Source organism: Acartia tonsa, chromosome 5 (assembly GCF_053477335.1).
Source record: "Acartia tonsa isolate MP-2025a chromosome 5, ASM5347733v1, whole genome shotgun sequence".
NCBI lineage: Eukaryota > Metazoa > Arthropoda > Copepoda > Calanoida > Acartiidae > Acartia > Acartia tonsa.
The window spans coordinates 29,200,237-29,227,234 of NC_137264.1; the positions used below are offsets into that span (position 1 = coordinate 29,200,237).

At 33.7% G+C, this 26,998-nt stretch overlaps 3 protein-coding genes across 4 annotated transcripts in view; all 3 read right to left on the minus strand.

Moving 5' to 3' along the window:
- The window catches only part of LOC145319242 (innexin inx2-like), a 244,112-nt gene that overhangs the window by 34,045 nt on the left and 183,069 nt on the right, over positions 1-26,998 (minus strand). The window lies entirely within an intron of this gene.
- Positions 1-26,998, minus strand: part of LOC145319240 (uncharacterized) — a 114,528-nt gene that overhangs the window by 18,512 nt on the left and 69,018 nt on the right. The window contains exons 8-10 of the mRNA XM_080161244.1: positions 24,283-24,314; positions 23,918-24,044; positions 2,162-2,225 (exon numbers count right to left, since the gene is read on the minus strand). Of these exons, the coding sequence (XP_080017370.1) occupies positions 2,162-2,225; positions 23,918-24,044; positions 24,283-24,314 (223 nt within the window). The remainder of the gene's footprint in view (positions 1-2,161; positions 2,226-23,917; positions 24,045-24,282; positions 24,315-26,998) is intronic.
- On the minus strand, positions 15,376-16,029 carry LOC145320300 (uncharacterized). The gene is made up of 2 exons (XM_080162715.1): positions 15,767-16,029; positions 15,376-15,509 (listed from the first exon to the last, which is right to left on the minus strand). Exons 1-2 carry the CDS (start codon positions 16,015-16,017, stop codon positions 15,455-15,457), a joined length of 306 nt encoding a protein of 101 aa, XP_080018841.1. The 5' UTR covers positions 16,018-16,029; the 3' UTR covers positions 15,376-15,454.

Genomic DNA, 26,998 nt, shown 5'->3' on the forward strand with positions numbered 1-26,998 from the left:
ATACCCCTACCCTGGAGGTGCCGTAGGCACCCCCAACCATTTAGGAGGGGGTATTTACCCCCCCCCCCAAATAATTTTTGGGGGGTAAATACCCCCCCAAAATAAAAATCTCTAACAAAAAAAATTTTTGCGCGCTTCGCGCGCATTTTTAATACTAAATTTTTAATCAAATTTTGGGGGGGGTAAACAAATTTTACCCCTGCCAACAGATTTCTTGGGGGGTAATTACTAACTTTAATATATTTAAAACCCTCAGTTTGACTAAACCGTAACAATAGAAATATTCTTTTGTTTTTAAAACTATTATTTATCCTTACATAAAGTAACACTCATCTAATTAAGATCTCGCTATTCGCTGGACATATATGCTTTTCCTTTACATTGAAGCTTCTAATAATAGGTCCTAGAAGGGTTTATATCTATTTTATGGGAGGTTACCTTCACTTTTTAAAGCGAATTCGCTTAGGAAGATATAACCCAACTAAAAGTTTCCTTTATCTTTTTAAACTTATTTTTAGTAGAGGGTAGAATTCCCCCCATCAACAATCCTTTAAGTGTCCACAAGAATGGTTTTGGTGCGTATCCACCAGTATTTCTTAAAGGAGATAAATAAAGAGATAAAAAATGTAAAACCCAAAAGTTTAGTCTTAAAAAAAATTATAAACGATAAAATATATCAAAGAAATAAAGGAGGCCAAAAAGGAGTAGGAAGTAAAATGAAGAAGAAAAAGAGAGAGAGAGATAGAAAATTTGATAGAAATTTAATGAAAAGAGATATAAAATTAAACATTTATAGATATAATATTATCAAAATGAAATATGTTTCATCAAAAGATTTCTAAAATATTCTAAAGAAATTGGAAATTTTAATCTACTGCCAAGAGAACATAAAAAGAGAAGTGGGTACTATGGGAAAAAAAGAGGGGAACCAAGGGGGAAAAGACGATAAAGAAAAATGATATTATGCCTTATCTTATGAAGACGTCCCAAGAAGACCTATAATTTAAATTCTCATATTTCCAAAATATAAAATTTTGCTGTGAAATATTATAGTCTGTTGAAAATTAATGAATTTATGTTTAGACCATGTTATTAAATAGTCATCTTGTAGCGCAGAAAAAGAGATAATTTTATTGGTTTGAATATAAATATTAGGATAAGTTATTTTAGTGTTACATGTACAATTACGATCATGATAGAGAGTAATAGTGAAAATATTGTCCTCAATTTAGGTTGCTACTCTGGTCCTCATTCATTGGGCAGTTCCTTTCTCCATTAGTAGGGGAAGGGATGGGGTAAAGTGGGTGGATGGGTGTATCGCTGTATTAGCCAGCTAGAAGAAACCTTTAATCAGTGTATGCGAGAATGTCTCACAATATCCACGTACTTGATATCCATTTAGATAGCATTTGGCATCAGTGCAACCTCAAACTAGCGGTTAAGAGAAACCTGACCGGTCAACCTCGTGGCTTTCAAACCCATCGAATAAGCATTATTGCCAGTCTTGCTTCTTTCTAAGCTACCCAAAAAATATTTTTCACTTTATAAAGATATCAATATATTATAAAAATTTAAGTAGGTATAGCTACATTGTATAGATTTAAAGTCATAAATTTATGGTATAATTCTTTTGATTCTTTTTGTAAGTTTAAAAAATATTTTAAAATTTTTTTTTTCCTATCTTTCAAAGCCTGAATAATATAAGAAAGATATTATATATTGAAATTGGTTATAATGGGTATCTGAGAGGTCATATACATTTATATAGTAATTTACGTATTCATATAAATTTATAGAAAAATATCAAATGTGTATATACAATACATTCTAAGTATTGAAGCATTATCTTCTATATCTATGTTGACTTCTTTTTTAATAGCAAAGCTTCCCCATAATTTTACTATAAAACTATAACAAGTTTTTGATGTATTTAAAACGTTTAAAATATAAATCAATATTTTAAAGAATCAAAAAGATGGATTGTTTTAAATATGAATTGTTTTTGAGTAAAATGTATTTTCAGTTAGAGTTTTAAATAAGATTGTTAATGTCATGATTTTCCTATTGCAACGTTTTTTATCAACATAATTGGTAATTGTTGGACAGACGTACAGATATACCCTAGTTATAGAACAGCTCCGATACTAGAATAAGGTTTCACCTTGTAAAGTGGAGACTGAGTCGGAACATAGACAGGTCTCGGCCTCACAAAATCCTCGTTAAATCTAAAAAAATTTATAATTATAAAGTTAAAAACTTTAAGAAATACACAATTAAAAGATTAAAACATGAAAGAAATGATAAAATAGAATATAAATAAAAAAGGCTATGATTAATATTTATAATTAAATATAATGATAATTTTGTTAGGTACTAGAACATTCAGACATACAAGCAAAACAACAAACAGTCATATCTGATAAATTATGCTATTGGTAATCAATAATTTCCAGGGAAGCTCAGTATTAGTCCTATGGATTACATCCCACTCTAAACTTTTTCCGCTCGTTTTTTTTTTAATTTACTCTGATTAAGTTTCCTACTATAGGCTAGGAATGAAGGGTTCAGTATTATAAAAAAAACTGATTTAAAATGGTAAAGATTGTATAGTCGCTACGCTAGATGGCTAGAACTAACACAATTTAGAAAAGAAAATCACTGTGGGCATAACATCAACACAAATACGAATAATTATTCTAAAATAGAAATATATTTTTCTCGCAGCTTATCGCTGTCATAATATAATAATACTAAAGTAGTATACAGCTACCAAAAAAGGTATTAGAAATTTACATTTCTGTGGACAATTTTTTAAACCCTTGTAAGACATGGATTTACTTCGCGTTCGATAATTTTTATTAAATTTCACAACAGTTCTATAATTTATGTTGAGATTATGTATCACTATCCCCCAGCATATCACTTGGAGTGTGTCTGTAGTATAAACGAAGGACTTCAAAAATTTAAAGATTTATAGGGAAGAGGCAATCCAAAATAACTTATAAATAATTTTTATATTTTGTGAATTGACTATTATATACTCTAGATCAATAAGAAATGCAGATAGGCCTGCTGTGACATTAAACAGCATCCACTATTTGTCATGTAGGTGATGGGTTCGAATATCAGGAAAAAACATTAGATTTAGTTCCCACTGCTGATATGTCAGATGTGCAGCATTTATAGTTTGAGTAGAGGAAATGCCTAAGCAAAAAAAGGCGCACTTTATTAATATAAATGCTAATATCTAGTACTTCCAGATAAGGAATTGGGTTTCTTTATGACGTTTGACCGTAATGTTATGAACTTCTCTATAGGTTATCCATAATACCTATATTCTGGGAGGTAGATTACAAATGGTTATAAGAAGTTGACGTGATTATCACCACAACCAATGTCCCGTGAAATTGATACTTGAAAACTCAAGGGTAGGGTGTCCACACGTTTTCGATAATTACATTGGGAGGTCATTTAGAACCCTATTTTTTGCAGACAACTTGCATATCATTTATACGACCTTTGTCTGCAAGTTTTTGTTTTAAAATGGGCCTGATAATGGGACAAGGCACTTCCTAAATTATTAAGATTAATGTCACGTTTAGCATTTTTGTATGTACACTTTTCAACCCACCTCCCTTTTTTCCTTCCAAAAATAATTAATGCGCCACCAACAGCGAGAGAAAAAAGGAAGAAAAAGGGGGAAAAGGAACGTAAAAATAGAGAAAGAGAAAAAGAGAGAGTACGGTAAAAAGAGAAGAGGCATAAATCTCGTATTAAAAAGTGAAGAGCTTAAGAGAATTGGCTTTAAAGATAAGATTACACATTTTCTAATACTTTTTTATAATTTCTTTTATTTTTGCAGATTTTTTGAGGTACATATTCTTGATACTGAAGAAATTAAGACCTCAAAAAACCTCTACTTGTTCATTTTTAAGATGATCAGTATTGGTAATTGCCAGGTTTAATGCTACTTTGCTGAGGGGTATTAAAAAATGTTAAAGAAAAATAGTCTTGACTAAAATTTCAAAGTCTTTTCTTTCTTTAATTTTATCAAACTTTAAAGTTGGACAGTTACTCCTAACCCCAATGTTGTCCATTTAAGCTAGTGCCATAACCACAATTGTAGAGTAAAGAACAAAGGTTGGATGAAATTATAATGTTTACATACCGACCTCTTAATTAAAATTATTACCTTTTAATAATAGAGCTTGAGCAAGACGCAGGAAAAAAATAAATTAAGAAGTAAAATATTTCCTAAAAGGATCCACATTAAACACAAATATACACTTTAGATAACATGTAGTACAATAATGTTCAAAAAGCGAAGAAAAATAATCTAAATATCAAAGAACAGCATTGTATTATACAGTACATTAGCGAAGATTCTAGCCTTAATATATCATTAAAACATGAATTGATGAACAGACATAAGGACATATCACAATAATTGTGTATCAACGCAACTTAAAACTAATATTGTTTAAGTAGAACGCTCATCAATTCATGGGTTTGTCGTTTTTAAAGGCGAAAGACATGAAAAGGCATTCTTAAAAATGAATTTAACTTAGCTTTTACGCAAATAAATCCTTATTTTTAAATGTACCTTCTAATTACGATTAAAGATTTGCTACGGCTTCTAAATCGTACATAACTGTTACAGGAAACATCATGCAAAGTTTGAAATATAACATTATTATAAAATGCTCAAACTTTTAATAAAAGCTATTTGATACGTAAGGACACTAATTATAAAAATGCTTCGATTTTTGATATAACTTGTCCCCATTATAAATCCTGGTATTTAGATTAAAGTATGAAGTAAATTTTAACAGATTTGACTCCCCATACAAAAGGTCGAAACCCAGAGACAAACATTTGAATTCATAACATCAAAGGAAACTCCCTAATTTAGATTTATCTATTGTTTAAAATAATATTCTAAAAGCAATATATAAATAGTTATTTATCGTATCGTATTATAGACATTAAATATGAAATATCATATGATTAAAACCAGTTTTGTAAGCCCCGGTTCTAATCCAGCGGATATTAATCAATTTCTAAGCAATACTGGAAAATCTGAGATAAATATTTTACTGACTAGACATTTTTGGTGTAGTGGAGTTAGAACCATTAATCTATTTGTTTTTTTAATAAATCAAAGAACGGCAGTTTCATACATTTTAGAGCAAGCCTCAGCTTAGAATTATTCAAAAGTTCCTATGCACCTCCGAAGTATCAGCCTATAACAAGAAATTAAACCACTAAATATATAACCACAATAAATTCGCCATTTTATTAAATTTATTTACTTTGTTAACCTAATATTGACAAAAATTTTAAAAAATAATTTGATTGTTTATGTATCTTTACCTAGTTAATATTTTAGAGTATAAATAGAAATATTCATGATCCAAACTGTCCCTTTAAACGTGCGGCTATGATACACATCAAATAATTGATCTAAAATTTGAAAAAGTCCATTTTGAAGCTGTGTTAAGAAATAAATTTTTTTTTATCCTTAAAGTTAGCTTTAAAATAGTATTTTTGCTCCTTAAGAATAAAATCTATAAGTAAATTAAATAACTAGTCTAAGTCTTTCAGCCCAGTAAGATATCCGAAATTACTTGGGTAGATTGATCATATTTTGGGTGGTAAAAATCTTCTAATAGCCCTCCCCCCTCTTGTAAAAAAATATTTTCTTAATATTTTTTCTGAGGAGTAAAAGTTCCTAACCCCCTTAGTGTACAAAGCCCCTATTCTCTAGGAGTATATGTACGTTTGGGCTCAAAGTTAGCTTTTAAAACTTACTCTTAATCTAATAAAAACACATTCTAAAAAGACCCTGAGTTTTCATAATGTTCAATCTTAAATATGTCCAATTTTTTTCTTATTTCTTCTAAATATCATATACACGGTCATATCCATAGTATGTATGTAAACGATAATAACACTTTAAGCCATATTTATAAAGGCATAGCAAATTCAAACAAAAAAATGCGGTGAAAAATTTGTAAAAATCTGGGAAAATATGTTGACAATTTTTGGGAGGAGTTTTGTGTGAATTATTTATCTTAAAACACACTTAGGAAAAGTTAGTAAAAAGAAGGCTAAATGGATCTTTAGATAATTTTGCCATAGAAAAAAAAACTACAGAAATCAAAGCATATTAAATTTTGGCATCCTTGCTTTTAAACAAGAATGTCAAAATAAAATAAGACACACATCTAAACCTCTAATAAGTACAACTATACGCCACACAACAAACTTCATTTAAGGTTTTAAATAAACAACTAAATTAACTATAATAGCTTTCTATTTCTATATCTTCTATGATTTTGCCTAGTTTAAAGTAAAATTCTTTAGCCATTTAAATTTTTGCCTTATTTGTTATGTAAACCACTTAACATCAACTCTTTTAAACAATATATTGAAATAATTCGAAATATGTTTTTTAATCAAAGGAATTTAATTGAAAAATATATGTGAAAAAATCACTAAAAGTTCCAAAAATCTTGCAGCCGGCTTTAAATTTATATATGGAGTTTTACTACATAAATGCTAAGAAATTTTACTTAATAGCATATATTCTTTCATTTTCGAAGCCACTTTTTTTCACAGCCGGCTTCAAAGTAATATATGTATTTCAATGTTTCAAACAAAGATCATTATGTCAATTACTATCGCAGAATTCATCTTTAATATTTAACATAGGTATTTAGTTAAAAAAACAGTACTATATTCTATAAAAAGAAACAATTTTAAAAAAATTTTGGATCATGGAAAGAAAACGAAATAGTCGTATTTTCACTCCTATTTCTAGCCCCTGCTGGGGGCTCTAACCCTGCGGGTAAATCTTTAACATTTACTTAACCTAACTTAAAATGACCTATCAAAAGCTTCTGTAAAAATATGACGAAACTCGGTACTTCGTTTTCTTTTTTCTCTTTTTTATTCTTCAATAAAATTAATAATTTCCCAACAAACAGTCTCCAGTTATAGATCAGCTATTAAGATGCGAAGAAGAAGGGTGTAACCACGCCCCTATACCCCTATAAACCCCCCTAAAACAGTTATAGGGGATATCAAGGTAAAAAGTCAAACTACCTTTAAATTTAAGGGGGGTGGAAATTTTTTAAATAAGCCTCCACCCCGGCTTTTGGTTAAAAAAGCCACTGAAACAAAACTAATAAATGTATCATATAGCACATAAATAGAAGAAACAAACCCATAAAGTATTGTGAAACTAAAAGTCATGGCCTAACCTTTATCACAGTGCGATCACAGCTTTAAAATGTTTCAAATCATAAAATCAACAGAACCGCAAATTATTACTACAGCGCAAATAATATCTATCGCCTTCCTTCAATCTCATCCTTAACATACCTTTTAAAATATTTTCTATTGTATATATCTGTCGAAAAAAAAAACACTTTTCTGTTATGGCAAAATGGGGAAGTGATTAAACACCACCTTTATTTAAAGATAGATTAATTGCTGTAAAATCTAAATGTTACGCCTTCCAAACATTTAAATGTACTATTAAAAATCATTAAAAAATAAAAAAAAAAAATTTTAAATCTTTCAAAATTCGTTTTTCCCTTTTGTATCACAACTCTATAGACTGGGACCAACACAAAACAATAATTTAACTCCTACAATAGGTATATAATAATAATGCTTGACAATTTGTTATTTAATCGTATTATAATTAAAAGCAATAATATTAGATTTTTTAGAGTGTAAAATTGGAATATATTATTTTCTTTTTCGTTTTAGATACTTCAATGAAAACCTCACATTATTATTTCATAGCTTGAATTCCAGAAAAATCCGTTTGGAACGTGTACCTACTCAATTTTGTCATATTGTCCGAAGCTCGATCGAAATAAAACGCGGAAAGACTCGGAACGAGTAAACCTGTTCCATCTAAAGTAACCCAGAAGTTTCGAGAATGGTAAATTTAAAGAATTTATAGGAACAGAATAAGTTCTTTGTCTTACGTGCTTTCATTCGAATCGTTTAACAAATTTTCGTTCATCAATCTTAAATAAGCACATTTTCGATAGAAAATTTTCGATAAAAATTCACAGTTGAACGCTTATTCGTACAATTAAAACGTTCGTTTGTCGATTTTTTACGAAAACGTGCTTAATTTTGAATCTTAGGTAATTCTGATTTACATACCGCACGAATTCGTATGTTCTATGATTTCTTTTCCATTCTGATTATAGAAATTCGCAAAATTTGCTAAATTTAAACTTCGGAAATATGGCTGAATCGTACCGCAACCTTCTTAACAGAGTGTTCAAATGAAACTACCAATCTCAATAATCTTGTTTTTCATGAGTTTTTATAATTACACGCAAAAAACATCAATCGATATGCGGACGTCGAATTATTAAAATCTTAGATAAACAACATCATCACCTTGCTTGGTGTAAAACCAATTGAAATTCCGTGGAACCTTATAATCATAAAGATCACGAGTCCGATTGCAATAACCTTGAAGGTTTTAATCGATTACATGGCTGAAAATGACAAAACTAATATATTTTATTCACCTAGGTAAAAAACTTTCCCAATTGAAATGAAAAAGTATTTATCTAAGAAATCGCACACGGTTAAACATTTAAGATCTACAGACACACATTCAACTACTCTGGATAAAAAAATAAACAGTTTATTTTAGGAAGGCTGGTTCACAACTTTATTAAACTAGAAATATAATCAAATGTTTTTGATACTAGTCAATAACTCATGTGGTGACACATCTAGATGGCACGATATTCCTCCTCGTGTCGATTGATATCTTGAAGCATAGTAGACAGCTCGGCAGCCTGTGCGGCAGCTGACCTGTCAGCAGTAGGGCGACAATGACGCAGGTTAGCCTCCACCCAGCCGTGGTGGTATAAGCACCTGGTCAGTGCCCTTTTTAACTCGATATCCTCAGTATTTGTTGCTCTACTAAGCATCTCCTCCTTTATTATATCCATACGACTTTGCAAAGCATTGTACAACTCCTCGTTGGCGGCGAATGACATTTTAACTCTATACTAGTGAACAGTATATGTCTAACTCTCTACTTAGTAAATGAAGCTAGTTTCCTACAACTAGTTGTGACGAACAAACAGTCAACCACCACGGGCACACGTGGCCTAACCAACCAACCATATAATTATCTTCTAAAAAACCACTTTCAGTTACAGGGAGAAAAGAATAAGTAAATTCGTCTGAGCAGAAGCTATAACGGCCGGGGATGAAATAATATCTTAATAATCTAATAAATATAAATGCAATGATTTAAAAAACTGCCGTTATAACATGATATTTATGATATGTCATTGGGCGCGTGAAACGGTTTTTCCCATAGTCGATTACAAACGAGAAACGGATCTAAGTTGCTGCTGAATGAGCCTAGTCTAAGATATTTTCCAAATATGGCTGAAATTGAAACCGAGACCCGCGAACTGCTGGTCGTGTAAACGCTGAATTATTTCCCGAGAAAAATCTATAAATTTTACTAATGAAAAAATTCATAAAATAAATGACTAACTCATTATTATTGTTTCACTTATATTAATTTTCTTGAACATGAAAAACATAAATATATTATTACAAGTATTGGGATGACTGTGATATATATAAAGAGGCTGTGATGACTGTATTGTTTTGCACTGGTATAAAAAACTTGTTTGAAACGCTTACTGATTGAAAATAATGCTCATAGATTATATACTGGTTTGCACGTTATATCATAAAAAATTTTCGTAAAATTCCTATTATCATTAAGATATGGATTACTTCCAAAAATCAAAAATAAATTGTAACATGATTTGGGTAAAATAAGTTTCAGATTCCTGACATGACTAATACAACAGGTACTAGATTTAACACAGTATGAATTTTCAATAGATATAATCCTTTGTATCTTTTATGGTAATATTGTTAATTGAGACTGAAAAAACCGATAACTTATCGATGAAAATAACCGACAACGCATGTCGCGCTTCGAATGTGGTCAAATTATGTCATTCGAAACAGAATTATATCGTTAACCGCCGCCAAATCCTATGACAACCTTAATATCTTGACTAATCTTGAAATACCATGATAAAACACAAAGGACATAACCTATAAGGTCGAATATTACATAAAATAATAATTAATACTTAACGGAAAACTTATTTGTTTGGCTAAAACCAAGAACGAAAAGCGTCAGTGTTTCTTGTGAAACGTGTGTCGACAATGCCGTCGTCGACGAATCTCGCCGTTCGCTGTCCTCCTGTGAACGGAGAATTTATCACAATATTGTGAAAAAGCCCAGCTCTATTTGTGTGGCCGTTTATCACCGGCTGGCATGGGAATAATCTTTGGGCCGCCGACACAGGCCTGTCCTGTGGCCGCTGTGTTATAATGTCCTCATGTCTGCTTGGGGACGGACGCCGCGAGACTTGGGGATGGGAGGTCGACCTAGGATTTTGCGCCCCGCGATAAATTGGTTGACCGGAGTTCCGCGCAAAATCCGTTATTTGTGGATCGTCCTGCATTGTAATGCACCGCGACAAAGCCATTTGATATGGCTCCGTCATCTGTCGGTACATACGGGACATCTCAATCGACCGCCACTTCCCCTTATCCCTCAACGCCTCGTCCGACAAGCCGGCTTCGCACGCTGCTGAAACCCCGGACATTTTACAGGACTTTCTGCCCACAGGGCCGAAATATCCTACTTGACGGCATAACTGCGTGATATCATTCAATAGAGTCTGTGGCGAGAGTTGATACCTGCCGTCAGCTACAATTTGTCTACCTCCTGGCAGCCACATGGTTGAAGATCTGCAGAACACGAAATTTTCATCCAGTATCCCTTCCCCCATGAACTGGAATCCACATCTGCGATAATACTTCTTAATCAGCGCCACCGGGCACATATCTCCGCCCTCTGATGCCAACAGGTTTGTACAACCTTCATGTTCTTGGTCATTCTTCCTCTTGGGGTAGATCACTCGCAGAACTTCCACTCCGCCGATTTGATCTTGGCTTATATGGCAAGCCCTCACTTGATCAAGATCGGCGAGACGAGTGAATGTATGGAACTGCAAAATTATTGCCACCGTCGCTCGGAAAAATGGCAGCGGAATGTCCCAGATGGAGTCATAGTCGTAGACTATCTTGCGCATGATTGCCGTGAGAACGCCCTTAGGAATGGGCGTGGCTTTTCTGACGGGGGCGCGTTCCACTGCTGCCCTTCTCACCGCTCCTTCTAACAGCCGCGACACACGTTGTGAAAATTCCGAAACAGGCTGATCTATTATGTATGACCATGCCTTCAAACTTCCACAAACCTGTTTAAGGAAGGAGTAAGGCTTCCTTATATCCTCCAGATAATGGATGAAGTCCTGCAACACCCTCTCCTGGAACGTGGTTGCAGGCAGATTCCTCTTGCGCAAGTAGGCAAGAAATACCTCCACTACCTGGGAATGCACGCTCGTGGTAGACTGGGCGCGGGACGACGTATATAATTTGGCATCTCGATTCTTTGTTGGCGACAAATTCAGACCTCGCGCTGCTTTCATGATTCTCAGAGCTGGCCTCTGTGAAATTCGAGCAGGAAGACCCTCTCCGACTAAAAATATAGATTAAATTAACCGTAGGTTTGTATAAAGCGAAACTTCGTACGCATTAAAAACCTCTTATAGAGACAGTTATGCGGCTATTTGAATGAAAAGAAAAAATATGTGTCGAAACCGCCCATTGTACATTAACAAATTTCTTTGTTTGTTGTATCATAAATCTGAGACTAAAAGACTATCAATCCTAACGCCGAAAAAACATTCGATTTCTGCCTTTACTACCCGATTTTATATCATTTGACAACTATACTTGCCTCTCATAGGTCTTTGTTGTCCTCTGACTCGGTAAGCTGGATCAAATCCGGCGCGACCCATTTTATACTGATTTCCGCGGATTCCTCTAATATAAAATCTGAAATGGGTATACAAATTGAGAATTCAAATAACAAATTTCCGAGAAAAACTCGTTTAATTTGTAAAAAATCAGTGTGCACATATATGAAATCCATTCGGAATCAACTAAAAAAGACCAAATATTAAGATTGTAAAACCCATTTCTTGAACAGCCAACAATATATATCAAATTTTCAGAGTGTATCACAGACTAGAATAATTTTCAAATTGCACTTTCATGGAAAGACCGAATGTTTGACAAATACATAAAAGGACATAAATGGATAATAAAAGTACTTGTGAAAACCAAAAAGTCCGAAACCAGCAGGGTTTCTCTTATAAGCATACATAATCTAATTTCGTCTAAACAACCTACTGAATTTAGAATAATGTGCCTAAATTGTATGTAAATATTTTGAAAATAAAAATGCTTCTCACGATCCTATGATTTCTGGACTTGAATGGTTAATGAATACTTTAGATTACAAATCAGATGTAAACATGAATTAAAATAATTATATCTGCATAGAAATTGATATCATTTTATTGGGTACGAATGAAATATCTTCAAATCTTATTACATGTTTTTGTTATAATGAAAATAGAATTATAACCTCCCCATATGATCTAATAAGGTCTTATCTGTATATTTACTAAATCTTGCCAAAGAAATATCGTAGCCCAATAAATATAACATTTCTATTAACTAATAAATGCACAACTCAGGTTTTAATCAAAAAAGCGATCATAGAAAAATTACACATTCCTTTAAACATGCAATCTGCTGCTTCTGATGTAAAAATAGTCTTAAACACAAAAATTCTTTTTATGAAAGACTTAAACCTTCCGGCTTCAATAAATTGCGACCAAAAACAAGCAGGCTGCCATAAGGGAATAATAAAAACGGTAGTGGCGGATGGTATACTTAAAATTTTATGTAATGCTGGAACTATAACTTTGACCGGAGGGCATATGTACATGACGCGCTTATTATCCAGTTCTTGTATAAAAAAGTCGGTGCCTAATGCCGTTTTATCCGGTAACTTTGAATAAAACGCCGAACATTTTTTATTTGCCGCGCTGGCCATAAGATCGATATCCGGCATAACCATAAATTTCTCACATATTAAATTATAGTCCTCGAGAGCTACCGACCACTCGTCGGTGTTACTTACTTTAGATCCCTCGTCGGCAATTTTGAGCAACAACGTGCTCCTCCTCTGCCATACTGGCAAGAGAATAATATCAAATTGTAGCTGGACTAGCTTGATATTTATCACATGGCGCTGTAGAATTTCTACTCTAGAGCCGCGGTTCAAAATGCTGACTAAGCCGCGATTGTCCGTGCACCAAACCACTGTTTTGTGTCTATTTTGCTGGAGAAAGGACTCCTGTTCAAACATTTTAACAACTGCCAACAACTCACGCAGTGTACTGGACTGCTGCATTTCATCGTATTCGAAGGGAAACTCCTTTATAAAACGAAGTTGTTCTGCTTCAAATACATAAGCCCTAGATTCACTCGAATCAGAGACCATGATGGACTCTATTTGCGTGATGTCTAGAGGATCTACAGCTTCCAGCAAAACTGCCTGCTTCGCAGGTTGGATAATGTTGATGACAGCATTGCACTTGTTTACAGGTTGTCCGTTGAAACTAAAATAAAAACAAATAATATTGTAAATGTATAGCTCATATTTAAATGAACGTCAAAACTTAACCGAGGCTTAAAACAATACATTCGTAAGATGCCGGGGAAAAAATATATGCACAACTGTGTCGGATTTGCAAAAAATTTTTTTTTTTTTTTTTTTGAAAACATTTCAAAAACTAAAAAACTCGAATGTACACACCTTATTAAATAAACTTTCAACATTTCGAATTCTTGTAACATTCTATCGTTTATAACTAACGACCCGGACCATCCTTTCTCCTGAACAGTCAATCCAAGTGTCTGCTGACATGCTCTAGTCACCACTCTCATTATATTTCCATGAGAATGGAGAAGGTGACAACATACACCAAGAATATGTGCTAATTCTTTGGCCTGTATTACGCCAACCTTATCGGCTTTTGAAATTGCAGCGTTAATATCATTTGTAAGAATTATTATCTTCATTAGAGGGGCACTGATTCTCATGGAAATCGAGTCTAAATTGAAACCCAGGTAACACAAAGAAGTGGCGGGCCCGACACATTTCGATAAATTTAACGTCCAGCCTGTGCTTTCGAACACGAATTTTATGAACTTAAGGCTAGCCAATCCTTTAATCTTAGACAAGGCTGAATTGAACGAGTCATCGACAAATGTCGATAAATCGATGCCTCGAGCGTGGCAGAATCTTCGTATGGGGACTATCAGAGAATTCATTATGTATGTAGCTGGACCTGACAAAAAATATTGCATTCTTATGGATCAATTTGAATAAATACGTATAGTTCAATTTGACGCCCGATCGTTTCTTAAGAAAAACGCTACCAAAATGTAAAAACAAAAAATATACATTCGTTTTTTGGTTTTCAGCATGCATGAAGCTGTCAAATACATTTCATATTGCATTCATTAAACAATAGACATCGCTATCCTTATGCGTTTTAGCACTTGCGTATCGAAAATTTATGCCATTGATAGAATTAGAAAATGATAAAAATAACTAACCTGTGCCAAATGGCAGCGTTAAAAACTCATAGAACTCCCGCGTGCCGAAGGCGTTGACAACCGCAAAACCAAATAAACCACGGAACTCTGGATGTAATGCCAAATGGCAATACATCGCTGAGATGTCCAACACGGACATCCAGCAGCCGGGTGTAACTCTGGGAAGGACCATGGAGATATCCTCCATTTTCATAGAGACTTTTCTTAAACAATCGTTCAGTGTACGCGACAGATCTAGACACTGGCGCAATTTCACGTTACCCTCACTATCCAATTTTGACGCCACCGTCAAAGGGTTGACAAAATAAGGTTTATAATCAACTTTTCTAACAATGTTTTCCTTAACCCATTTGTCTGTTTTTGCCTGAACAAATTGAATGTTTTGTAAAGCGCTCATATTGTTCCTGATATCTGTCGCCTCAGGAAGAGGAGTAACTATGTCCGGCTTATAACCGTCTCTTAATAGTTCTAAAACTGAATCACTGGCGTTTAAAATTTGTTTATAAAATAATTGAGCCTTTGGATCATGGATCCCTCCTGCAACTGGACCAAAACCAAGGCCTTGCAACCGGTCAATTTCCTTGTCAATAAAAGCCGCAAAATCTTGGTCAGAAATGTCACTTAAAGAATTTACGACTAAGTCACTGGTAACAATTTTTACAGAAATATTGTCGTCATTTTCAATAGTACCATTGGAGTTAAAGTCAATAGAATTTGTGTCAGTTAAATTGTCGTTATCGAGCGGGGCGATAACATCGTCAATAAGGAGCTCCTCGGCTTTGGTGGATGGATATGCCGCTATGGCCGGAGAACTCGAAGCCTCGCTTCAGTCCTTTTTCTTAGGAGCTGTGCACTGAGAGGCTCTATGGCCTTGTTTCTGGCTGAAAATATAATAAAACATTAAAATTGGCTGAATTTAACAACTAAGAAACTCTCTGCTAAATGATAAGCTAAATTGCAAATAAAATTTTTTTTTTTTTTTTAAAAAACTAAACTATGTATTTTTTGAAAAGAAACATTCTTGATTATTTATTTGGCATATCCATTGATTGCCCACGCAAAATCGAGATCCAACTATTATTACAACAAACTCAAATCGGCTGTAAATAAGATATATTAAAAAATTTTTGTCGCTTACCAATTGTGGCACGTGCCAGTGAAGCGTTTCGCAGATGGTCTGGCCTCCCGCTCTCTGTCCCGTCTGCGCTTCTCACTTTCTTCGTGCTCCTTGCGCAAGGTGTTTAATCTGGTTAGCCTCTCACCCTGCAGAACTTCACGGTTGTCGTTGCAGGCAAACTTGACAACCACAGAGGGGCTGTTTGTAAACGCCAAACTCGTGTAGAGACTCATGAACTTAAGCAGCTCGATTGCCATAAGCGAGAACTCCATACTGCGATGCACGGCGGCGTGGGCCTCAGGGGGCAAATACATGTTATAAAGCTCGCGGACTGCGTCCTAAATTATAGTTTAAAACGTAACAAATTTTATAACACTTAAATGTTACTTAAATCAGATATGGTGATATACAACAATGACCTCAAATATTACATTGTACAGATACCATGCTCTAGTGCCTATTAAGATCTACAGCATTACGGATAAAAAACACATCTCAGTGCCACAATACTTGTGAAATTAAAAAATTGAAACTGCAAAATAGAATAAGGAACTAGAACTGCGAACGAGACTTTTTTATCGTATAATTGTAATAATGTTACCTCGATATTATTTTGGACAGATAATAGATCGAGACCAGTCTTCTGCATCAACCTCAAATAACTGGAGTCACGGCAATTCTGCGCGTTGACCTCAGTTATTTTTCCCAATCTGGTTTGTTGCGTAACGGCATAGTGTACTAGGCAGAAACTGGGCGGCTTTGTTTTTGTAGGCACACCTGCGACGAGTCTTCTGCTCGGCAACGCGACCATCTGCCATCCCTGGGGAAACGGCGTAGCCTGTTGAAAATTGGCCGCTTGAGATGCTTGTAAGCCAGTCCTCTGCTGCTGCTGAACTTGCTGTTGCTGGACGCTGCCAACACCATTGCTGGTCGATGGCTGAGAAGCGCTGGCGCTCTGCTGGTTTTTCTGATTTCTATCGCTGACTAGCATGCGAATTACGTCGATAAGAGCACTGTTTGGTACCTGACCCGAATTATCGACAGATAAAGGCCTGTCAGCCGCTGATCCTCGGTCATGACACGTACCACGTGGAGGCATGACAGGCTGAGCTGATTTTGTCGGCACTCTGGGTAGTTCCTCCGACCTATGGCGTATGCGTTCGCCGTTTTGCTGCGGTTGGGGCCTAGCTGCCGCGCCTCCTGCCATATATGGTGCCGCATTTATGTTAACATTACTAAAATTCATTGCCTGATTCTGAGATGGATAATGAACTGGACCAGGCCGGCACTGTGGGAGATGCTGAGGGTGTTGCTGTGCTACTCTATTAATATGATCATGCTGACCATATCTGGCCCTTTCTTGTTGAATGTACGATTGAGCCGCTGGAATGAGAGGTGTGGAAGCCCAAAACGGTCTGGCTCCCATTGGTGCATCATCAGCTAGCATGGCCAACAAATCCGCTGGATCTCTTCCGTTTCCATCATTCATTCGATCCGCCTCCGCAATTTCATCCATCATAGGAGCTGGTTGTGATTCATGGAACTGCGCATGAGCGGCGTCAATCTGATCCTCTTGATCATGGACACTTTCGTCACTATCAACAGCGGGATCATCATCTACGTCCGCTGCTAAAAAATAAAAAACTATTTCAATTTTCGATTTTCATTTATACATTGAACTGCTATTTTGAATGGTTAAAGCTGAACAAAACATGTCCAACATGAAAATCCATGAATTTAGTCGACAGATTTGCAATTCAGCTAAAGTATATTTATATATTATTGTGCCTTAAACAAGTGTATGCACGAGTCGAAAAAATTTTAAAAAGCAAGAATTGATGTAACGTATATAACCATAGGTCTATATCATGATACGTGACTAAAAGAAAAACTCTGAACTTAATAGCCAATGGTCTGTCAATTAAAATAATACCTGGAGATACAGGCTCAAAACCGTTTTCATCCTCAAACGCCGGCAATTCCTGGGCTATATCGCCCAAATGTGGCAACTGCATCTCATCCTCACCGTCGGCCATTTTATGTGTAAATATGCGCCGTATGAGATAGAAACAAAAAGGCTTATGATAAAAAATCTGAAAAATTTATATAAAATATAAATCAAAAAATCTAGAATGAACTCATATAAAATAAACGAAGCATTATGAGTAATAAATTAATATTTAAAAGAAATAAATCGAATCGACATTAAAAATGACCCTTATAAAAATTTTTTAGGTTAAGTCTTATAGCATCCAATTTGAAATTTGAATCATAAAACTATCTATTATTGCCCTATCAAAAACCACGTGCATAAGAAAATCGGTGAATTATGAAAAGGAAAAATATAAAGAAAAAATGCTATAAAATTAAACGATATTGATGAAAAATTTAAGGGAGTGGGAGGGAGGGAAAAATAAATTTTTAGAAAAAACTTAAACGATTAATATCACAAGCGACTTTGTAGCATAAACCTATGTTTCACTATCCTTTATTCTTTATTCTTTCACTTTTGTATTTAGATGTTGTTCGTTCAATGGTCAGATAAAGAATGAAGTAAAACAGCGAGCTTTCTCTCGGCCCCTGTAGTCCGAGTGTAAGTGTGTGTGTGCGTGTGTGTGTGTATGACTACTTGCTTTCGCGCTCAGCTTGACAACAACCACCCCTCGTGGTTTAATCTAAAACTGTACCGTTCCGTCTCACAATCTGCCTACCGCAATTGAGAAACTTATCTGGCCTGTACCGCCTTACGTAGAGTCCTCCTCTACTACCACTCAGTTAAGAGTATATAAACGTGCCTATACATCATTGTCGGCCCCTGCCGCTTCATATAGCCTGTATATCATTTATAATGCACGAATCCGCCGCAAGAGGTACTCCCTCTATACTACGTCTCTCTACCGCCATCTAACGGCCGTAGCTGACAACTAAGGTTGATTTAATTTTTTCTGTCTGCTAGCTCTCCAGGCTTTCTATATCAGCCATTCTACTTTTTATTCAATACTACGAGCGAATTTTCTCACATAATTCGCTTAAGATCTCTCAAACTGTGTTACTTTAGACTTCTCATATTGACTTTTTATCCTTGTCTTTCCACGTTTTATTCCGAACGACCTGGGCCGCTTGCCAAAATGCTCCTAGAGACACGTTTAATGTATTTTTTGAAATTCCACCATATTGCACAACAAATACCAAACTGTTAACTTTCTTATCATAGTTTTATCTTTAATTTACATGTCTATGATATTCTATATTTATTCTTAGCTGATTTTAGTACCAAGATACACTATAATTCACTTTGTCTGACCGTCTGTATGTAAAGTGGTCTGTTATTAGACGTCTTATTTTTGGTAAACATTTTGTTCACCAAAGTGCACTTTATAACTCACTTGGTCCGTCTGGTTATCTGTAATGCATTTTTAAAGGAAATTTGTGTTGTTCTTAAGTGCTAAAAGGATATAAAGCAGAGTTGTCTTGTAATGCATCAATTTGCCAGTCGGTCAGTCTGTAATGCCTTAGGTGTTAGTTATGATAGGCTACATAATTTTTTAGGAAGAATCTGCTGAAAAATGGTTTTATTTTAGACTATTAAAGAATTAAGCTCTTTAATACATTTGGATGTTGTCATCTTTGTCTAAAAATTGAAACGAAAACGAACACAAAAACTGAAAGTTCTGGTTATATAAAAACTAGTGAATCGGTGGTGCAGGCACCACCTAAAAAATTATATTCTACGTTATCTCACTTCTGAATATTAACCCTATTCTTCCATTGACCTATCCCCGACTATTAACCTTTTTTCTTCCATTGACCTATCCCCGACTATTAACTTTTTTTCTTCCATTGACCTATCCCCGACTATAAACCTTTTTTTCTTCCATTGACCTATCCCCGACTATTAATAATTTTTCTTCCATTGACCTATCCCCGACTATTAATAATTTTTCTTCCATTGACCTATCCCCGACTATTAATAATTTTTCTTCCCTTGACCAATCCCCGACTATTAATAATTTTTCTTTCATTGACCTATCCCCGACTATTAATATTTTTTCTTCCATTGACCAATCCCCAACTATTAATCTTATTTCTTCCATTGACCTATCCCCGACTATTAACTTTTTTTTCCATTGACCTATCCCCGAATATTCACTTTTTCCTTCCATTGACCTATCCCCGACTATTAATCATTTTTCTTCCATTGACCAATCCCCGACTATTAATAATTTTTCTTTCATTGACCTATCCCCGACTATTAATATTTTTTCTTCCATTGACCAATCCCCGACTATTAATCTTATTTCTTCCATTGACCTATCCCCGACTATTAACTTTTTTTTCCATTGACCTATCCCCGGATATTCACTTTTTTCTTCCATTGACCTATCCCCGACTATTAATCATTTTTCTTCCATTGACCTATCCCCACTATTAATCATTTTTCTTCCATTGACCTATCCCCGACTATTAATCTTATTTCTTCCATTGACCTATCCCCGACTATTAATCTTATTTCTTCCATTGACCTATCCCCGACTATTAATATTTTTTCTTCCATTGACCAATCCCCAACTATTAATCTTATTTCTTCCATTGACCTATCCCCGACTATTAACTTTTTTTTCCATTGACCTATCCCCGAATATTCACTTTTTTCTTCCATTGACCTATCCCCGACTATTAATCATTTTTCTTCCATTGACCAATCCCCGACTATTAATAATTTTTCTTTCATTGACCTATCCCCGACTATTAATATTTTTTCTTCCATTGACCAATCCCCGACTATTAATCTTATTTCTTCCATTGACCTATCCCCGACTATTAACTTTTTTTTCCATTGACCTATCCCCGGATATTCACTTTTTTCTTCCATTGACCTATCCCCGACTATTAATCATTTTTCTTCCATTGACCTATCCCCACTATTAATCATTTTTCTTCCATTGACCTATCCCCGACTATTAATCTTATTTCTTCCATTGACCTATCCCCGACTATTAATCTTATTTCTTCCATTGACCTATCCCCGACTATTAATCTTATTTCTTCTATTGACCTATCCCTCAATCTCTCTCTCTCTCCGAACCGTACTACAAATCAAGTTACTCATAAAGATTACTACGACTTTTATAGTTTCGTTTATTCATCATTTTTTAAAGATTCAATATCCCTCTCTCTCACTTCCCTTTTCTTCCGTCTTTATTTTAATTTCATTATTTTTATTTAAAACCGTATTTATAATTTTGTCTCTTTTTCTTTAAAATATTTTAGGATCCTAATGTTTTTTGTTTAAAATTATCGTCCTGAAAGGGTTAAACTATTTAGCTAAATGTTAAATTTTAGTTTAATATCTGAACACATTCGGGCGCGTCGCTAGTATCATATTACATTAAAACCTAGTTTTCCTTGATTTACTATATTATAGGTTTAAATTTTCTATTTCATGAATAGAAATTTAATACTTCAATATAATTTGAATAGCAACATGAAATATAAAATTCAATTTATTCTTCATAGAGTAAAATAATGGGTCTTATCATTCTGGTCATTGAGAGTTTATTATTGATTATTGAACCAGTATGAGTTTTTAACATCTGACCTTTGGAAAACTTGAGCTCGTTTATAGACATTTATTTCCTATATAGATCTGTCATGGATCTTGATGCAATACAGCAGGCCGTTTTGTAAATGTTAAAAATTGGAAGATTTCATTAAATAAAAGTAATCGCAAATATAAGTATTAAATGATGCCCACAAAAACAGTAATAACATTGCATAATTAAATTTGAGAGTAATTACTATCATTATATTGTAAAAACCATCATAATTTCTCATCATGTGGGTAAGTAAGGATAGTTCAGAAATTTCAGGATTGTTAATAGTATAGAAATAAATTATAAGTCGTTATCTAATAGCTAGAATTACAATATAAGATCTGTATGTGTTTATAAGGTACCTATACTTAAACTCTACCTTTAACCAAAGTGGTAAACCTATCCAGAGCTGAAGCTCTTTATAGTGCAAATAGAAAATAACGTCATATTAGAATAGTCCATTATTCTAATATGATGTCATTTTTATAAGTTTTTGACCAGAGGGATTAAACTTTTGAAAAATGTAGAAGGGGAAGCTTCAGAGATCCAAAGGGATAAGACAATGGACGATATATTGATTAACAACCCTAATGATTATAAACAAAATTACCCTTATGTAGATCAAAATTGGTGGTTGAAATGTTTGGTCACTCAACTTAATAGCCAACTAATCAATATTCAATAGAAGTCCCCAAAGTTGATTAGTCAACGAATAAGAAAACATTATGATAATACTTTTGGAACTAGTGTAATAAACAGCCCAATGTACCCTCCCTCCCTGGGAAGCTTTGAGATTGCTAAAAAAATGAACAAAACATTAGTCTTAGACTTTTGATTGTGCATAAATATTATTATAGCAATCTTTTATGAAATGTTGAAAATCCAATGCACTGAAATTGAACAAAAAGTTCTGCCTTAGCTAAAGCAGCATTACTGTGGCTTACTATGATATTCTGCCTTGTACATTTATCACTAAATTACCATTTAAAATCATACAATTTAGGAAAAAAAATTCATGATATTGAAATGTGTTCTTTATTAACTGATTTTTCTACAAATAAATCTTAAAAAAGGACTGCATATAAAAACCGAATACTTTATTAATATTTTCTCTAATTATTGGCTATTCTAAACCTAACTTAACCTAACCAATTGCAACAGAAAGAAACCAGAAAAAAAACTAAATAAAACATTCAGGAAGGAAATCAATATCTGGCAAAATTTTGGATTTTTAGTCCTTATTAAAGAACCGTTAAAAACTACAGGGTGTTTTTTTTAATAAGACAAAAATATTACTTAATTTAACCCACTTGCCATTGACAGAAGTTAATGATCTATATCTTAATTTCTTCATTTGGTTGGGGAGTTTTGTATAAGAAAAAAATTCTTAGCGATTTTCAACAAATTATGCCTTAAAAACCGGTTTTTCCAAAGTACCTATTTTTGGAAGATTTTTTAATCATGACAAATTTAAAGGGTGTGCAAAAATGCATACATTTTTAAAATTTAAATTGTGCAGCTTGTGTTAATAGTAGAAAAATGTTGTGCACACCGTTAGAATCGTCATAAACTGAGGTTTTTAGATATTAAAGAACTATTCCTGTGCTACACATACTTTAGGAGCTACGTGGTAAAATGTCCCAACTGACTTAAAACTTTTCAACCTTTCTCACATTTTCCAACGTAGCTTCTATACTACAAATAACATAAGTATGAAACATATATTTCCAAAAACTAGAGTATATGGCGATTCTAACGGTATGCATAGCATTTTTCTACTATTAACACAAGCTGCGCAATTTGAATTTTAAAAATGTATGCATTTTTGCACACCCTTTAAATTTTTCATGATCCAAAAATCTTCCAAAAAAAGGTACTTTGGAAAAACCGGTTTTTAAGGCATTATTTGTTGAAAATCGCTAAGAATTTTTTTCCTATACAAAACTCCCCAACCCAATGAAGAAATTAAGATATAGATCATTACCTTCTGTCAATGGCAAGTGGGTTAAATTAAGTAATATTTTTGTCTTATTAAAAAAAAAACACCCTGTAGATATGACAAATTGAATAGACAATGACTGTTTAAAAATTTGATTTACTAAATTATTTACACTATTCAAAACGACCAACATCCTACAATTTAATCTGTTACATGCAATGTTCAGACTTTAAAGCTGTCACTTTTAAAATTGTGACTCGAGTTTTAACATTGCTCTAATTGTACTTAATAAGGTTACCAATAAAATTTTTAAAAAGCCTCTATTTTCAATATATTTTTTATATTTTTTTTTCTAGTCAAGATAAAAACAAGGATTGAAACTTCCATGACTGGAAAAGCACATAATTAAGAAAATTAAGCCATTGAGAAGGCTATTTTAATTATCAGCCAATTAATACACATAAATACGGTCAAAGTGAGCTGTCTATTTTGTCAGATGAATCTAAAAAGAAATATCTGAAGCCTATCTCATATACTTTTTTCTCTCAAGAGTTTTGTGTTGATATTTTTTTTGTAATAGCATCCACCTTTTCAAATTGATATACGAAAAGAGAGGACGGCACTTTAAAAGTTGTATACCTGTCCAGCTGTCTTGCCACCTGTCCTCCAGGTCTGACGTTCTGACCACCAGGAACTTCTCTCTTGAACTGGTTCTGCCCAGGACGCCTTTGTCCCTCATTGTCTGATCTTCTCTGATTCAAACCACCTGCAATTATTTACTTTTTTTTTTATACATTTTTAATTAATGTCAAAAAGACACCTCTATTTATTTGGACATTTACATGAATATAGTACTGTCCGTACAGTAGAGGAGTAATCCTACAAACAATAAAGTTGTATTCTTCCAAATATGGTTTAGCAGCTGAAAAAAATAAATTAATTAACTTTTTATAGACACTCAAAATAACTTACAATATTGCAAAACAATTATTAAAAACTCTTACCTAAGTTAGGGAACTGAGGAGCAGATTGTTGACTAAAATATCATACAATTTAATTAAATTTAAGGTAATATAAGTCTACTTAAACAAGGACTACAACATTCACAAAACAAAAGCGAAGCTCAACAAATTAAAGTGACTGCAAAGTTCGAATTCAATAGTACAATTCTTACATGCCTATTAAACAATTAGAGCTATCCGTTACGTACGGACAAATGGACGGACCATAATTGTAGAAATGTTTTTATAAAAATATATATATTGTTTATTTGTCAGCTGATTTGGCGGTTGTTGTAACAAATCTACAAGCAAATTTTAAAACATTGAAATAGTTTACTTTATATCATAGAACATTAATGTTTTTGTTCATAAATAAAATCATTACAAATCATAAATCTAGAATAAGATCTCACCCATATATCAATAATTTGAAATATATTTTTAGCAGTCCAAGTCCAACCTTATATAGACTGAAGAAAATTGAAAGTATCATAAAAAATCCTCTCCCCCCCCCCACATAAAAAAAGGAAAGAAATTAGTATCAGGGACAAGGAATTTTAATTTTATTTTATATTCATTTTAGATTATTTTATTTGTTCTTTAAAAATTTGAATTAAAATGATAGAAGGTGAAATAAATCAAATGAAACTTGAATATTTAGTAAAAGAATTTTAAGATAGAAACGTAGCTGTCGCGTTCACAGACATATATGCATATGAATAAACCCAATCTATGTAAAGGATGCACTACTAAAAATCAATAGTGATATGAAATAAAAAGGGTGCTTTTACACAAAGCACATTTTTCAGCACTAAAACACACATCATTATTTTCGAATAGAAATGAAAATAAGGGAGGGGGGTAGATTAAATTTTCGTTACTTTCAATTCGGTTACAGTGGGTTATATTTGGTAGCCCAGCAGGATTAGGGGACCATTTTAATAGGTCTCGAAGGGTTTAGGCCCCGCAGTGGTTAGACTATCTCCTCTGCTTAGCTAAATAGGGGTGGGTGGATTTTTAGTGCTCAACAGACACTTTGTAAGAAGGCACCACAAAAGAATTAAAATTGTGAATACAGTTAAAATGAATGATCCAGATTTAATTGAACAATTTTGGCTCTAGGAAGTGTTAGCAAAACACTTTAAATCATTGCGAACTTTCATTGACATGGACTCATGTTTGGAAAAAAAGTTATTAAATCTCAGTTTAATTAATCCGATATAAAATGCGATGTCAGTCTGTCTATATGTCCTATAAGATCTCGAAAACGCCTGGACAAATCAGGAGTAATTTATATTAGCATAGAAAAGGTTTTAGTAAGTTTGTATTAGGGATACAACTACAACGATATTAATATCCTTATATAATGAGTTTACTAAAAATGCAGACATATTTTTAATTCTTTTTTTAACATATAAGTTGGAACAGATGATCTATTAATTAGTGAAACAATTGTATTACACTGAATGACGTATCCGCTAGTTATAAAGTAAGGAACATTCTGTATGAATTATTCCAATTCAAGTTAAAATCTTTGTCTTCCCTGTTCTAAAGATTGCTTTTCCTTATGCCTTTCCCTGTTAAAACCATTTGCAGTCAGAGAAAAGTCATCTCTAATCACTTTCTAATGGAAAATATTTTGGCGCTAGTTTTTGCCGCGTACCTTGATGACTGTCCAAATAGTTACGCTTTAGCTTATTATTTTGGTGCAAAAAAGCTGACTGTTATTTATTCCTAATATATAAGGCATATTCAGTAAAAAATGTACTTCACTGATTTGTAAGTTGTTATTGCTGCGCTATTTCAATTTTATAGGATATTGTTCCCATTTGATGAGAAAAAAAGCTACCTTTAAACAAAGCAAAAAAACTCGTCCTAATTTTTCTAGGAAAGAAAAACGCTTGACCAAAAAGGAGCGAAGATAAACAGAATGATTTTCTTGTATTTTAGCCACAGTAATTCTTTTTCACTTGGGGCGTAGCAAGACCATTTATGCTGGGCACAAATGATTCTTTATGAACAGACTGCGCTACAAGCATCTCTAGGATCTATTTTCCAAGAGGTTGGGAGGGAAAGAATGTCCAAGAGGGAGGGGGGTGGAGGTTGGAAAATGGGTACTTTTCAGGGAAGCTTACATTTTTTTGGGTGGATTTATGCTATATTCCTTAACTTTTCCGTTTTCCGTAGTGGTTAATATAGAAAATTCATTTTGTGAACTATAGTCAGGAAGGCAGATGAAATTGTACTGATCCCATAAGTTATATAAACATTTTTATTATCATAATTGGGGGTGTACACAGATTCATCAACTTCTGTGCTATCCCTTAATATCCTTGACTAAAGTAGTTAGTTGGGCTTAAGCTTTCACTTGTTGGACCTTAAAAACTAATTTGATATGAAGAACAACAACCTTTACTAACGCCTATGCCAGGGCTGTGTGCAAACAAAATGATAAGCTAATGTTTCTTCAACTGATACCAACTATCTAATCTATACGTGGTCATTTACCATGAATTGGCAGCCGCATTCGCATTTTAAAGTCTGCTGATAACAACATTGAAGCTATTTATTTTTTTTTCAATCAGATTCATGAAAACAAACACAGCTGCAGACTGAAAGTCCATTATTTTTTTTTCGAAATTCGCAGCTGCAGCCAATCTTAACAATACACAATTGCCACAAACATGAAATCTAATTCTCAGTCAATAAACCTGTAAAG